The sequence below is a fragment of the Protopterus annectens genome, chromosome 2.part0 (assembly GCF_019279795.1).
Source record: "Protopterus annectens isolate FY-2018-M chromosome 2.part0, PAN1.0, whole genome shotgun sequence".
Lineage (NCBI taxonomy): Eukaryota > Metazoa > Chordata > Ceratodontiformes > Protopteridae > Protopterus > Protopterus annectens.
Window position 1 is genome coordinate 28,411,963 of NC_056728.1, and position 17,451 is coordinate 28,429,413.

The window sequence follows — 17,451 nt, forward strand, 5'->3', positions numbered from 1 at the left end:
TTGAATGTAGACACTGCTGCAGTCCAGGTTACCCTCCCTCCTTCCCCTCTTACTGGCTGGTACGTACCTATGTCTTCTACCCTTACTACCTATGGGGAGTATTTGCTGATAGCTGTAAGTTGTTTTTTGCTTTTCTTATGTATGTTTTAATAGCAATTGGAATTGCCTACATATTTAGAGGCACCTGACATCTGGGGCAAGAAAAACTGAAGAAAATGGAGTTGTCTCCATCTTATATACCCCTGTCGCACTGACGTCAGGGAGGAGCTGACAGCAACCGACACCGGACCAAGACTTTGGAACTCTGGCCGACTGCGGAACCACCTGACGGCAGGATAACCCAAGTGTAATGACTGCAGCAGTGTCTACACTCGAACATCTGCATTTATGGTAGGTACAAAACTGTACTTTTTCTGTTTGTGCTATGTATAGGAGCCTTAACTGTGTAGCTCTGAAATACCCCTTCAAAATGGGTAATTTCAATCCGCCCAGTTCTCCTGGAAAAATCAGCTTATCCCACTTTGAGTCTTTCCCATCTTCCCCTGCCAGATAAAGTCCTTCAGCTCTTTATTAATTGCTATCCATCACTTCTCTGGTTATTACAAAGAGACACATGTATGTGGCAGACTAGGAAATCAGTGTCCCCTCTCCTTGAACTACAGACTTAAGATTTTTTTATACTTTCTTTCATTAAAAGCAACATTATTGTAACAATCATAGAACAACCATTGACCAATTAAAATGAACACTACAACACATTAATTCTGCTAACTAAATATTGTTATGAGTCTCAAATTCCAAAACCTGCCTACATGTCGATGGAACAAACATACAATTTGAATACTGTGAATAATCTTCAGTAAAACAGTCTGTACCATCTGTATTTTCACATTCCCCTGATCCCTTGTATAGATTATCATGTATTTTACTAACGTCTTACAATACTTTATTTGTATCTTCGTGTGAAAGTTAGTGGGTACTTTAACATCAGTTTTCTATGGTAGTATGTCAATTTGTGTAACAAGGATTCAGCTTTGTATTTCTTTGAATTTTTAACCTATTTATAGTTGTTATTTTTACTTTTGTTATTTCAGCTGCTTTAATGAAACTCAGATTTCCTTTAGAAAGTAAACATCTCTTTGTATACTTATTTCACTGTTCACAAGCAGATCTCTTTCTTAATCATTCAAGTTTTCAAGAAAGCTGAAGCACTTTGATAACTACATCATCTAAATGACATTCATGCTGATATATTTCTCTTTATTCTAGTCCCATTTACATAATTTAAATCTCTCTGCTGCCAGCAAAGACCATTATAATAAACATTCTATCAGTCATGCAGTCTGCTGGTTTTGTTGATGCTGCAGTAAACAACAGGATTTTTCCAAGTAATCCCCAAAAACTAATTACCATTTCTGTTGTTTATCACAAAATATTGACCTGAGAATTCTGTACATGCATCCATATTTTTTTTACTCTTCCAAGTAGAAGTTATTTCATTGTTAGGCATTTTGCTTACCATACTGACACTTTTTTCTTTGTTGTAGTGTTTTTCTCTGACTTCTACCTTCCTTTACCTTTCTTCACTCCTCCCTTCTTTCATTATATTAGATCTTCCCTATATTTGTATCATACAGGCCTTTTTGCATACTTTTGTTGTTTCTTAAATAAAATATGCTTAATGTAAAGTGATTACATTTCAAACCATGTAATTTTTGTCACTACTTGTGTTCTGATTTATTTAAATATCTTCAAAATAAGGATAGATTCATGTGCATACAGAGAGCATGTCTGCAACCGGTTTACTACAGAGAACAAGACTCATACACAGTATGGTTTGACATCAGAACTCTATACTCTTAAGCAGTAACATCTTTAAAGTAAAATGTAGCAATACAGTACTCCACCATCTTCTTCTGAAGAGAAAATTAATATTGTGACTGGTGTATGATAAGTCTAGACAGGGCTGTGTTTGCCTGTTATTTTTTTTTTCTTAGAAAAGAAAGTCTAACAAGTAAAAGGACAGATGGTGTTTTAACAAAGTCACCATTTTTTCTTTTATAGATATTGATGAGTGTCTGTATAACCGGCATGATTGTCAGCCCAGCCAGCACTGTATCAACACTCAAGGTGGTTTCCGCTGTGAATGCCCAGATGGATACCGCAAGGTTGGAGTAGAGTGTGTTGGTAAGAGTATATTATTGTCCATCCTATTGGGCAACATTACACAATAAGCTAGTTCTTAACACAGAAAGAGAGAACTAATTGTATAGGAATGATTACTCTTGATACTGGCATATGAATTATTAAAATAGACTGTTGTCAAAACTTGTTAAACTTATGTAAGATCCATCATCCATGTCATAGATCACTTTGCATTCTTATGAGAAATACAACAGGATTCAAGCTGGATGGGCACTTTCATCCTTGTCAGAGTTTCATTTGATCCAAGTTGTATATAACAGTAACAGGCAAAAATAAATAATAATAAAAAAAAAAATAATATATATATATATATATATATATATATATATATATATATATACACACACACACACACACACACACACACACACACACACACACACACACACTGTTCTATTTTTCATATAAAAAGCTATGCAAATTGCAACAAAAGCTTTAATCCAAGTGTGCTTAAACAGACCACATTCATTACCAGTAACTGGAAAAGTGGTACATACATTTGTATCTTTATTGTGATTGGTGCTTTTTGCTCCTTATTTAAGTTAAGTACAAAGTCATTGTGTGTCTGGCTGTTAATCAGTGTGCTAGGTATAATGTCAAATAACAAAGTCAACATCTAGCCCTGCATTTTTGTTACAGGAGTATAATATAGCAATAACCCACGCCTGGGTGTGGGTAATGCTAAATTTACCCACGGTTGGCGTGGTTTGGTCCCGAGGGCGAAGCCCGATGGACCAAACAAAGCCAACCGTGGGTAAATTTAGCATTACCCACACCCAGAAGTGGGTTATTGCTATTATACCATGACATTATTTAAGAAAAGAAACTGTTACTTTTCTTAAATAATGGCATAGTATAATGCCTGTTTACTGCCCTTCCGCAGATGTCTGGCATCCGGCAGTTCTGATGTACTGCGCCTGCGCGGTACATCAGAGTTGTAAAGCAACGGAGAAAGCAAGATCTCCGCTTTTATGTCTCGCTATGTTAAATGAGTTTAACATAGCGAGACAGTTTTAAAATAAGCAACGGAGATGTCCGGTGCTTTTTTTTAATGTCTCGCCATGTTAAACTCGCTTAACATAGCGAGACACTAAAAAGCAACGGAGATCTTGCTTTCTCCGTTGCTTTTAAACACTGTCTCGCTATGTTAAATGAGTTGCGAGACAGCTTTAAAATAAGCAACGGAGATCTCCGTTGCTTATTTTAAAGCTGTGTCGCTATGTTAAACCCATTTAACATAGCGAGACAGTGTTTTAAACGAGTTATACTAATGGAAAAAGTCCGGCGACGGACCTTTTTCCATTAGTATAACTCGATTTACAATGGGCACGCTGGCCAATCAGCGTGCACGTTTTGGGGGGGTCATGGTATAATATATAATAAAACAGATTAAAGTAATACTACACCATTTCTTTGGTGAAAAAAAGATATTCTCCATAATAAGCAATTATGGATAAATTTGATGTGCCTGAAGTTCAAATATTGTTCATAAGCAGCCTAGTTCTGAGGGAGCTTGTCATAAGACAGCAATATTGTGCGCAGATGGGGAAAAAAAAAAAGACTGGGCGGGTGAATCATAATGGAATGCAATATGATCTCTCTGAGTGTGTACTGTATTCCTAAAAGTTAGTCATCTGATTATTAAGTTTTGCTGTAGTATATGGAAGCTAATTCATGAGTTAAACCATATATATGTTTTCTTGGATTAGATGCTCCCTAGCATGAAGAAAGTGTTGGGACGGGTTTGTGAATAGAGTAGAGTGATTTTCAAGCTTCACATGCCAGAAAATCCAGAATCCCAGAGTGATAGAAACTTTCCTTCCACTTTATGAACATAAAAAAATAAAGTGATATTCTGGCATGACTGTTCATTTCATTTATTTGTGTAGCATTGTTTCATTAACTCATTCCTTTCAGTGTTTCTCTTAAAGTTTGTACTTGATTGCATGGTGAGTCTTTTGACAAAATCAAGTTTTATGCCCACAGTTCAAACAAATGTTTGTATCTATTACTACTGAAGAATTGTAAATGGCAAACTGTTCAGCACAAAGTAATATTTACAGTGGCAGCATTCTTTAGGCTGTAGATCTTAAACTAGACTTTATAAGGTGCAATAATAATGCTAAATGTTAATTTTCGTAATGTTTTGTAAACAACTTACAGTACTTCAGAAACCACTGAAGCTACACATACAAACACACTGCCAACAGCATTTTGCTCATCCAGATGTGAGCTTTCTCACGAGGCTAAGCAGTGCTGTCTGTGTTGCTTGAATGTTGACATACTTAAATAAATATGAAATGTATTACAACATAAATATATTAACAACAGTTAATATTGCTTTAGATGCCCTAAATAGACGTCAAGTAGCAATGCAGCTAAGCTGCCCATTGTGCAAGCTTTAAGATGAAATATTTCAATAGCTTGTATGCAGCATACATTTTAAATTATTAATATAAATAAGTCGTGTTGAAAGGTAAAATTCCTCTTCATCTTCAGCTTTGTAGCAGACGCCTGAAAGTTTTGGGCCAAAAGTGACTGGTATTTGGAACTGTTTATAATTCCCTCCACCTTGACTAAAGCCCCAGTTCCAGGTGAAGAAAAGCAACCCCAAAGCATGATACTGCCACCACCATGCTTCGCCATGGGAGTGGTGTTCTTTTGGTGATGTGAAGTGTTGTTTTTGTGCCAAACGTACCTTTTGGAATTGTGGCCAAAAGGTTCAACCTTGGTCTCATCAGACCATAACACATTTTCCCACATGCTTTTAACAGACTTGATTATTGTTTTGCAAATTTTAGCTGGGAATGGATGTTTTTCTGTGTAAGAAAAGGCTTCTGTATTGCAACCCTATCCCATAGTCCAGACATATGGAGAATATGGGAGATTGTTGTTACATGTAGTACACAACCAGTACTTGCCAGAAATTCCTGCAGCTCCTTCAGTGTTGCTGTAGGTCTCTTGGCAGCCTCCCTGACCAGTTTTCATCTTGTTGTTTCATAAATTTTTGAGGGATGTCCAGTTCTTTGCAACGTCAGTGTAGTCCCATATTATCTCCACTTTTTGATGACTGTCTTCACTGTGTTCTATGGTAGATCCAATGCTGTGGAACTTTTTTTGTACCCTTCTTCTGACTGATACCTTTCACAAATTAGATTCCTTTGATGCTTTGTAAGCTCTCTGTGAACCATGGCGTTTGCTGTAGCAGGCAACTGAGTAAATGTCAGGAAAATCATACTAGGACATCTGAACTTTATTTGGGGTTAATTAGATTCTCTTTAATTGATGGTAGGTGTGTACTTAAGAAGACTAAATGTTGTAATTAAATCAAAAGGTGCTTCAACAAAGTATTAGTTTAAGGATGCGCACACTTATGCAACCAGCTTATTGTACGTTTTGTTTATTTTTTTATATTTTTCTCCCTAACAGATTTGTTTGTTTTTCAGTTGAATTGTCCAGGTTATAGGTCGCATTAAAGGTGGGAAAATTTTTAAATGATTTAATGTGGTCTCGTTTTTTTATATCACAAAAACCTGGTATTTTAACAGGGGTGTGTACACTTTTTATATCCACTGTACATTAAGTTTAATAAATGTATTTCTATTCCCTGCATGCTAAGCAGCTGTCAGTGACTTCCTGCTTCCATGTCATCTCGCCTGCCTCCTGATGATGCAGCTGTGGGGCCAAACAGATAAGGTAGACTGTAGAAGCAGATGAGGCCTTTAACCAGCTGAAAACTGTCTTATGTTCAGAGCTGGTCTTGACTCGCCCTGATTTTAATAAACCTTTCATTGCATACACCTATGTATTTATAGCTGGGTTTGGGAACATCCGTTCTGCTTTCTACATTAAGTATATTTCGTGTTAGTATGCGATGTTAGTACAAGGCAACAGGATGTAAACACCAAATCTGGTAGTTTGGTAGGTGGGCCTTATTGCTGCAGCTGTTCCATTTCTCTATCAAGTATAGGCTTGACACAAGCACCTGGATGAGTTTGAGGTATCCTGGTCACATAGCCCATTCCATTCACTATATATAGTATGGGGTAATGAGCTCTTTACTCTGAGAGCTTACTGTTGTTGCATAGTGGCTAGTTAAGATGCTTTTTTTGATGTACTATAAATGCACCATATAATATGGTAAAAGCTTAATGATGGTGAATGTAAATAGCAAACTATGATAGTAAAAAATGTATTAGCAGAGGTTAATGTAAGTCACATACTGCTGTGCTGTTTAAAAGCAAGTCCTTTAGCCAAAAATGGCAGAAATTTTGCATGTCATATAGAAAGATTTCTCAAGCCTGGGTGTGGGTAATGCTGGATTTACCCACAGTTGGTGTGGTTTGGTCACGAGGGCGAAGCCCGAGTGGCCAAACAAAGCCAACCATGGGTAAATCCAGCATTACCCACACCCAGACATGGGTGATTGCTATTATACAATGACATTATTTAAGAAAAAAAATAATTACTTTTCTTAAATAATGGCATTGTATAATGCCTCCTTGCTGCCCTTCCGCAGCTGTCTGGTATTCTGCGGCAGTTCTGATGTACTGCGCATGTGCATGCCTACGCAGTACATCAGAGCTGTGGGCAAAAGCAACGGAGAAAGCAAGATCTCCGTTGCTTTTTAAAAACTGTTTCGCTATGTTAAATGAGTTTAACATAGCAAGACAGTTTTAAAAATAGCAACGGAGAATCTCCGTTGCTTTTTTAAAGCTGTCTTGCTATGTTAAACTCGTTTAACATAGCGAGACAGTGTGAAGCAATGGAGATCTTGCGTTCTCCGTTGCTGTAAAAAAAAAGAGTTATAGTAATGGAAAAAGTCCGGGCGACCGGACCTTTTTCCATTACTATAACTCTGATTTACAACATACATGCTGACCAATCAGCGTGCACGTTTTTGAATATTTAATGGGGGGGTCGTTGTATAATGTGGTATAATGAGGTTTGGGAGTAGGTCCTTTCTCTGCTGTTGTTTGATATTGAAATTAGTCTATATTGTGTGTGTGTGTGTGTGTGTGTGTGTGTGTGTGTGTGTGTGTGTGTGTGTGTGTGTGTGTGTGTGTGGAGGGGGGGGGTGCTCCTGGCAAAACATTTTGGAAAATAGAAGAAGTAGTAAAGGAAGGGATTTTTGATATCTTGGGAACCTGATCAGTTTTTCATATTAATTTTTGTGTTGACTGACTGGATTTTTTATCAATAGATACATATGCTATCTCACATACAGACATGCACACACACACAAATATAAATGTTTGTATGTGTTTGCATATCTTATGATGACATGTAGATGAGAAGAAGGGGGTAACTGCTCTAGAAACAAGCTGTTCAGGGGCATGACTGACACTTTTGAAGAGGTGCTGATCAGTCCCATCAAGTTAGTAGTGCTTGATCTGTGTTGACTGCTAGTGCAGTAACCATTTAAGCCAATGCCATAAATACCACAACTGCTTAAATGATTTAACATACTGTCTGTATGTTAGCAATTGTATTTTTTTGCTTACTCAAGTCTGGAAGATTTTCTTTTACATCTCTGGTTGGAGCTGACAACTGGGGGATTGACTAGGGTGCCAGTTTCTACAGTTACAGCTGTGTATGTGTGTGTGTGTGTGTGTGTGTGTGTGTGTGTGTGTGTGTGTGTGTGTATATATATATATATATATATATATATATAGATATATATATATTTATATATATATATATATAGATATATATATTTTATATAGATTTATTATCAAAATTCCAAAGCAAAAACCAAAACATTGAAAATAGAAACACTGTGTATTCAAAACAACGAAAGCAGTAATATCGATAATTCGATATTCGACATTATCGACATTACCCAACTTACCTAGACTTCCAGTGATTTCCAACGAACGTTTTGCAGGGGGGCAAGCCCTCCTGCACCCCCTACAGCCCCAGGTAATTATATATACAAACTCTGAGATCGCACTTCCATCCCCACTGTAGTGCGATTTCCGATCAGAACGTCAACCTCACAACAGGGAATGCACACTATCATTCACTGTTGTGGAGTCGAGCATATTTAGTATGGCATTACGTGAACTTGAAAACAGCCTTTCGACTATCAAAGTTCACGTAACTGCTGTCCAAAATTTTGATAGTAAACCCATTGTGGATGGGAGGAGAAATGGCGTAGGAGTTATCCTGAAGGAACAGTATGCTAAGAGTGTTTTGGAGGTAAAAAGAGTGTTGGATAGAGTGATGTTTATGAAGCTGGAAAATGATAGTGTAATGATGAATGTTGTTAGTGCATATGCTCCACAAGTTGGGTGTGCGATGGATGAGAAAGAAACATTTTGGAGTGAGTTTGATGAAGTTGTGATGACTGTACCCAAGTGTCAGAGAGTGGTGATTGGATCAGATTTCAATGGACATGTTGGTGAAGGGAACAGAGGGGATGAGGAAGTGATGGGTAGGTACGGTGTTAAACAAAGGAATACAGAAGGTCAGATGGTAGTGGATTTTGTGAAAAGGATGGACATGGCTGTGGTGAATACGTATTTTAACAAGAGGGAGGAGCATAGGGTGACATGCAACAGTGGAGGAAGATGCACACAGGTGGATTATATCTTATGTAGGAGGGCCAGTTTGAAGGAGATTGGAGACTGTAAAGTGGTGACTGGGGAAAGTGTGGTTAGGCAGCATAGGATGGTGGCTTGTAAGATGATGTTGGTGATCAAGAAGAGGAGGAGGAGGAGTGTGAGGGCAGCACCAAGGATCAAATGGTGGAAATTTAAAAAGGGTAATTGTGAGGTGGAGTTCAGGGAAGAGTTAAGACAGACACTGGGTGGCAGTGAAGATTTACCAAATAGCTGGGTAACTATAGCAGAGCTAGTAAGGGAGATGGCTAGAAAGGTGCTTGGTATGACATCTGGACAGAGGAAGGATGACAAGGAGACATGGTGGAATGAGGATGTAGAGGAGAGTATACAGAGAAAGAGGTTGGCAAAGAAGAAGTGGGATTATCAGAGAGATGAAGAAAGTAGACAAGAATATAAGGAGATGAGGTGTATGGCAAAGACAGAGGTGGCAAAGGCTAAGGACAAGGCATATGAAGAGTTGTATGAAAGGTTGGACACTAAGGAGGGAGAAAAGGACCTGTACTGATTAGCTAGACAGAGGGACCAAGCTAGGAAAGATGTGCAGCAGGTAAAGGTGATAAAGGATAATGAGGGAAACATACTTACAAGCGAGAAGAGTGTTGAGCAGATGGAAAGAGTACTTTAAGGGGTTGATGAATGAAGAGAATGAGCGGGAGAGAAGGTTGGATGATGTGGTGATAGTGAATCATGAAGTGCAATGGATTAGCAAGGAGGAAGTAAGGATAGCTATGAAGAGGATGAAGAATGGAAAGGCTGTTAGTCCAGATAACATACCTTTGGAAGCATGGAGGTGTTTAGGTGAAATGACAGTGGAGTTTTTAACCAGATTGTTTAATGAAATTTTGGAAAGTGAGAGGATGCCTGAGGAATGGAGAAAAATTGTTTTTTTCCAATTTTTAAGAATAAGGTTGATGTGCAGAGATGTAGTAACTACAGAGGGATTAAATTGATCAGTCACAGCATGAAGTTATGGGAAAGAGTAGTGGAAGCTAGGTTAAGATGGGACGTGATGATTAGTGATCAGCAGTATGGTTTCATGCCAGGAAAGAGCACTACAGATGCGATGTTTGTTCTGAGTGTGTTGATGGAGAAGTACAGAGAAGGTCAGAAGGAGTTGCATTGTGTTTTTGTAGACTTAGACAAAGCATATGACAGGGTGCCTAGAGAGGAGTTGTGGTATTGTATGAGGAAGTTGGGAGTGTCAGAGAAGTATGTAAGAGTGGTACAGAATATGTACGAGGGTAGTGTGACAGCAGTGAGGTCTGTGGTGGGAGTGACGTATGCATTTAAGATGGAGGTGAGATTACATCAAGGGTCAGAGCTCTTTCTTATTTGCAATGGTGATGGACAGGTTGACAGACGAGATCAGACAGGAGTCCCCGTCGACTATGATGTCTGCAGATGACATTGTAATCTGTAATGAGAGTAGGGAACAGGTGGAGGAGACCCTGGAGAGATGGAGACATGCTCTAGAGAGAAGAGGAATGAAGGTCAGCAGGACTAAGACAGAATATATGCGTGTGAATGAGAGGGAGGATAGAGGAATGGTGAGAAAGCAAGGAGTAGAGGTGATGAAGGTGGATGAGTTTAAATACTTGGGATCAATAGTTCAGAGTAATGGTGAGTGTGGAAGAGAGTTGAAGAAGAGAGTACAGGCAGGATGGAGTGGGTGGAGAAGAGTGTCAGGAGTGATTTGTGATAGACGAGTACCAGTAAGAGTGAAAGGGAAGGTTTACAAGAGGGTAGTGAGTCCAGCTATGTTATATGGGTTGGAGACAGTGGCATTGACAAAAAGGCAGGAGTTAGAGCTGGATGTGGCAGAGTTAAAGATGTTTAGATTTGCACTGGGTGTGACGAGGGTGGACAGGATTAGGAATAAGTATATTAGAGGGTCAGCCCAGGTTGGAAGGTTTGGAGACAAAGCCAGAGAGGCAAGATTATGTTGGTTTGGTCTTGTGCTGAGGAGGGATGCTGAGTATATTGGGAATAAGATGCTAAGGATGAAGCTACCATGTAACAGGAAAAGAGGAAGGCCTAAGATAAGGTTTATGGATGTGGAGAGAGAGGACATGCAGGTGGTTGGTGTGACAGAGCAAGATGCAGAGGACAGGAAGAAATGGAAACAGATGATCCGCTGTGGCGACCCCTAAATGGAACAGCCGAAAGATGACGATGATAAAATCCATGCTGACTGTTGATAAGCCAGGTCAATGATTGTCTTATTATAATCAAGTGGCAGTCATAGTCTGTCATTTTCAAAGAACACCTGCCCTCCTAGAAAGATTATGAGCAATTTTTATTTGATTGTTGTAAAAGTAAAGTAAATAAATAAATAATGGCCACAGCCATCATTTTCACTGAAGTTGCTTCCAAATATATACACTGCCCCTAACAAACCAAAACTGATGTTCATTTAACAGTGATAATGTGATAACTTCTTTTTTCACATACAACATGCCTACTCCAAAAATTGCCATTTTCTGTATATACTTTTGACATTTGGTTTTGAAGAAACTAAAACTGAAGGCAGCACAGCAATGCAGTGGTTAGCAATGCTGCTTCACAGCTCTTGGTTCTGTAGGTTAGTTTTTAGCTGGGGTTCCTTCTTGAGGAATCTGCACATCACGCCTCTGTGTACGTCGGTTCTTGTTCTTTGATCGCGCTTCTTCCTACATCCCAAATGCTTGCTGTGGAAGACCTGGTGATCTTCCAAATTGCCATTTGGCATGTATGCTGTGTGTGTTTGTGTGTGTGTGTGTGTGTGTGTGGGGGGGGGGGGGTCCAACAGCACTCCATTCAAGATTAGTTTCGCCTGTTTGCACCTACTGAGTGTTAGGATAAGTACCAGGATATCCACTCATTTCCCCACATCTCTGAATTGGATTAAATGGTTAATCAGAGAATGAATGAATTAATGAATGAATGAATGAATGAATGAATGAATGAATGAATGAAACTGACATATGTTGGACACTATAAAATATTTTACCTTGTTGCTGTCCCAACATATACACTGCCCCATAAATAATCACTTGACACTGATTACCTACTCATTGCTTCCACATAACCTGACCCCGTCATAGACACTTTCCACTTTCCATGTTGTCATATCTGATTGTAAACAAAGCGAAAGAAATAATCGTCTCAGTAATGTATTTCAACTAGGGTCACACAGTATAATCCTGATAAGCCCTATCAGTGATCTTTGACATTAATCATATAAGTCCCCTTTACTTTCACACAACCAGCTTTCACCAGTCTCAATGATTGCCACTTTGTGGGTACAGTTGTAATGTTTGATTGCGATGAAACTGAAAGAAGTACAAGGCACAAACAATAATGTGCTTCCTTTTGTTGCCCTGAGGCACATATATTGAACTCCTGACAAGCCATATCAATGATTAACAGTGACATTGTAATTACTATTTGCTTTCATGTATGACCTGCATCCCCCAAAAGAAAACTAATTTCTTTGTACACCTTTGATATTTGACTGTGAAGGACATGAACAAAAATATGGTCACAGTTATACATTTATTCTGATGCTGTCATACATATGCACAACTACCCTCACCAAGATATGTCAATGATCATTTAATATTGAACAAAATAATGTCCCTTTGATTACCCGCGCTTTGCCTTACCATCTCCCACCCTAAGAATTGCTGCATTCTGACTGTTTGACTCTCAAAAATAGCTGAGCGATTAAAGTTAAAACAATGGCCATAGTATTTCCTGTCACTGTTTTCATATGCAAATACATATACTTCCCTTCTTGGAAAGCAGTATCAGTGATTATCTGACAGTGATCTTGTAAATCTCATTTGTTTTCTTAGATAGTCTCACTTTCCTCTTCCAACTTCTCTTTGTTTCTCATATATTTGCTAAGTGATTTAGTAAGTGAAATAAGTAACGGCCACAATATTGCATTTCAATTTACTTTCAACTTGCTGCTCTCATACACATGTAGTCCCCTCCCTGGCAAGCCATACTAATGGTCAAGTAACAGTGATCAGGTATGATCAAATAATGTCATTGGTGTTAGAGAGTATACCTCCACACCAACTATCAGTTTTTTAGCCACTAATCAGATGTCTGACTGTGTTGTAAAGAAAAGAAATAATGGGCACAGTAATGAATTTTAGCTTGCTACTGTCTTACCCACTCCCCACCCATTGCCCTATCAAGAACAACAATAAGATGAAGAGACAACAACTCTGTCTCTTGTGAGTCAAGCAAAAATTAGAACTGATCAATTAAGGACTCATACATAAGATAGAATAGGTCACTTAAGGTTAATCATTTGTGAACTGAGGGGGTGGAGCTAGGAACTAAACCTTCTATTTAAGGGATAAAATAAAACATTTCAGAGCTTTATTAGAAAGGCTCACCCAGACTCTGCTACACTTTGCTGTGAAGGAAAGGTTAGTTTGCTTTTTATTTGTTGTATTTTGTATTAGTTTATTGCCTTTTTATATTTTGAATACTGTGATATGTTTTCTTTACCTTGTGTTTCACTTGTAGTCTGCTTTTAACTGCATATTAAAACTTCAAAAGAGACCATAGCTCTGTCTCTTGTGAGTCAGGCAGAAATGTTTTCCCACCTGCCCAGCCTGTCACTATTCTGTTCTTAAATACCACCGTCTTTCTAGTTGTTTGCCTCTTATGTTAATTTGACCATATATCTAATTTCCTCTCTGCTTTCACTGGCTTGTGTGAGTAAACACAAAATTATCATTTTGTGAAATCACTCCCTTTCAACTATTTAAATTTATTGGCCATCCTACTGTATTCCATAGTACCAGAATACAAAAGTGATCACCCCCTTTCAATCTATCTTGCTGTTTTAAAAATAGCAACTCTCCACTAAAACTTAACTTTTTAGACAGGTAAAACTTAAGTTACCTACTTTCACATCTAACTTTTCTAGTGCACACTGCAGCGTTTAGGCTAAACCATTTTTTTCATCTTACCTTTACGCATCCCTGTGACTAGCACTTGCTCTAATACCTGCTGGAAAGCACTAGGAAGCCTTAAACTGATACAAGCACTCACCTTTCCTTATTAATAAGGATAAATTAATCATAGGCACTAAACAGCCTATAACTGCAAAGTACCTTGCTAAGGGAAGGGAAAATAGCTCCTGTACTTTTCAAAAAAAAGCACCAAACCAGGCATGTCCAAGGGTCAGCTTTCGATGATTGCTGCTGTCCACCTGGTGAATCTGGGCATACTGGAGCAATGCAGCAATTGCCTTATGTACACAGACAACCCTCTCCTCCTACCACCCAACACTACAACCTGTGAGAGATGCACTTACATAGCCAAACTGGAAGCAAAGCTCTCTCCACCCAAGATTGTGCTAGACAGTCAAGAGGAGAAGGTTAACACCCGCACTATACCTCAAGCAACACATAGCCCTTCTAAACTCACACCACCAACACCCACTGATAGCAACACTAAATCCACATATGCGGAGGCCCTTAACTGTAACCTGCCCAAGCAACAAGGACCTCCAAAGCTGAAATGCAAACAAACACCAATCACAACCAAAGTGTCACATAGTTCACAACACCAGTGTGCCACCCAGCAACAGCCCCTAAGACAAGACAATGTACCTAACACTTTAGTCATAGGTGACTCTATAGTCAGGCACACTGATGTCCCACTCACCAGGCTGAACAAGGAGAAAATTTCAAGTCAGCTGCCTGTCGGGTGCCAGGATCTGCCACATAATGCATGCACTCAAGTCACTCCGCAACAAGTACAAATATGACACTGTCATTGTCCATGTTGGAGTGAATGACTTGAGACGTACCTCCCTGGACTACATGAAAAGTGACATGGAAGAGCTCTCGGATCATGTGGCCCAGGCAGGTAAGACCCTAGCCCTGAGTAGCATCATGCCTTCGCCCAGAATGATACCAAAATATAAGGTCAAAATGATTGACTTTAACAATTGGCTAAGCTTCTGGTGTCATTCAAAGGGGATCCAGTATCTGTCTGCCTGGGACCACATGATCAACAGACCACGATGCTTTGCCAGAGATGGTCTGCATCTGTCACCCTGTGATTCAGGTTACCGGCTAAGGCTCTTTGCCACCCCTATAGTGCCTTTTTTAGGCAAAGTTCAAAGGACAAAACCACCACCGTAATAGGTACAAGCATGGAAAATCTGAAGGTAATGCTACTCAATGCTAAAAGTCTAAACCTCAAAATGCATACTCTTGAGGCACTCCTAAAAATGGAGAACATCGATATCTGTGCAGTAACTGAGACCTGGTTCAAGGCTCCAGAGAGCACTCCTGCAATACCAGGCTACAACTCTTACCACACTTTTCGTCCAACAAACCAGGATCGAAACACTAAAGGTGGAGGAGTGTCCATATTCACCAAGGATATTCACACCACCAGGCTAGTTGCCCAACACAATGCGTCTGAAATTCTCCAGGTGCAACTAACACTAGGTAAGACTGCAATCCAAATTGGAGCTTGCTACAGATCCCCCACCATGCCCCAAGTTTCTCACTACACCTTTCTAAATATACTCAAAAAATATTAAGATACAACAAAACACCCTAATACTGGGTGATTTCAACTACCCTGCCATTAACTGGGAAAACTACTCATGTAACAACACCTTTTCCCAACGATTCTTGGAATTCATAAATTCCAATGCCCTGGATCAACTAATCCATAGTCCCACCAGGGGCTCCAGTATCCTAGACCTGGTAATTACCATCATGGGAAATCGATGCTCCACACCTATGGTCACCCCCTCGTTGGTCAGGTCAGACTATAAGCTAATCACCCTTAACATCAACATCCCAACCCCACTCCCCAGTAAGGAAACCTCCATAAAAAACTTCTCCAAAGCCAACTTCATGCTACTCAAGTCAGAAGTGACAAACTTCATTACATCCATGCAAATGGGAACTGAAAGTTTGACTGCTGAGTCGTACAATAAGGCACTGTATGAGCACATCCACTCATGCATGACTTGTGCAATCCCAAATAGAACCAAGATGCTCTTCTCCAAAAAAAGGAAGCCAGCCTGGTGGTCCCCTGCCATAAACAAACTTTACAACAAAAGGAAGAAACTTTTGCAGAAAAGAGGAAAATCCCACGATGCAAATAATTCCCTTACCAGCCTCAGTAAGAAGCTGAGATCCCTCGTAAAATCCTCCAAAGCTGGTTATGAAAATAAAATTGCCAAAGATTCCAAAGACAACCACAAGGCATTCTATAACTATGTCAAGAATCTAAATGGCAATGCTCAGATCTGCTCTGAGCTACAAATGAATGGCATTAAATATACTGATCCCAAGGATATTGCCAATATCCTGGCAGATCGATTCACTGCCAACTTCACCCCCTCTCACCCCCTAAACAGCCCATCTCAATACCGGAAGATTGCCAAATTCTGGTAATAGCGGCCACACAGGTAAAAATAACACTCTCCAAAGCTAAGAATACATTAGCCATGGGACCAGATGACATCCTGGGCATCTTGGGCTGTGTACTACATGAAGTACAAAATGAATTGGCACCTCACCTAAGTGTCATGTTTAATCATACCCTCACCTCAGGCTTCGTGCCCACTGAGTGGCACACAGCTACAGTTATCCCACTCCACAAGGGGGGATCCACCTTGGATCCTGGGAACTATCGCCCCTTCAGTCTGATGAGTCTGATCTGCAAGGCCATGGAACGTATTATCATGGAACTTATAAACAAAGATATTGGCAACCTTCAAACACTGAACCCCACCCAGTTTGAGTTTGTGAAGGGCCGATCTTGTCCCTGAGCCTGATTGACTTCTTCGAATCAGTCTCCAGAGCCGTGGATGGGAGTAAGGCAGTCCACACATCCTATCTGGACCTCGCCAAGGCCTTTGACACCATCCCCCACTCTGCAATCATAGATAAGCTTACTAAGCTGGAAATTAATCCCTACATCACTCAATGGGTTGCCAACTGGCTTACTGACAGAACCCACACTGTAAAAGTAGCTGACTCCAAATCCAGCTCCAGACAAGTGGAGTACCTCAGGGTTCAGTCCTGGGACCGCTCTTGTTTGGCATCTGCTTCTCTGAAGTATAGGCCAACACTAAGGGACTCTGGCTAACAAAGTCTGCAGTTGACTGCAAACTGGGAGCCATTATTGAATCCCCAAATTATGTGGATACTCTACAAAAGGGCCTTACAGAAACAGATGCTTGGTGCCAGAGTCATGGGCACAAGCTCAATGCCAAGAAATGTATAGTTATCCCCTTTGGGAAAAAACATGTACCCATGAATTACCACATAGGTGGCAGGACACTAAACATCGAAAGTGTAATAAGAGACTTAGGGACACAAGTGGGCAGTGCTCTCACCTTCAATAACCACATCGCCACAACAGTCAGGAAAACCTTCTATGTGGCACACCTCATCACTAAGGGATTTTCATCCAGAAAAAAGGAGGTCATTGTCCCATTGTACTCATCCCTCATTAGACCCATTATAGAATACAATGCCCCATTTGGTATGTACCTCTCAAGACATCTGCAACAACTGGAAAGGTCGCAGAAATACCTCACTAAAAGAATGACAGGCCTAAAGCAGATGCCCTATGCTGA

The 17,451-nt window shown here is 39.8% G+C and overlaps 1 protein-coding gene across 1 annotated transcript in view; it reads left to right on the top strand.

Moving 5' to 3' along the window:
- Nucleotides 1-17,451, top strand: part of EFEMP2 (EGF containing fibulin extracellular matrix protein 2) — a 725,363-nt gene that overhangs the window by 433,772 nt on the left and 274,140 nt on the right. Inside the window, exon 5 of the mRNA XM_044060512.1 lies at nt 2,065-2,187. Coding sequence (XP_043916447.1) covers nt 2,065-2,187 — 123 coding nt within the window. The remainder of the gene's footprint in view (nt 1-2,064; nt 2,188-17,451) is intronic.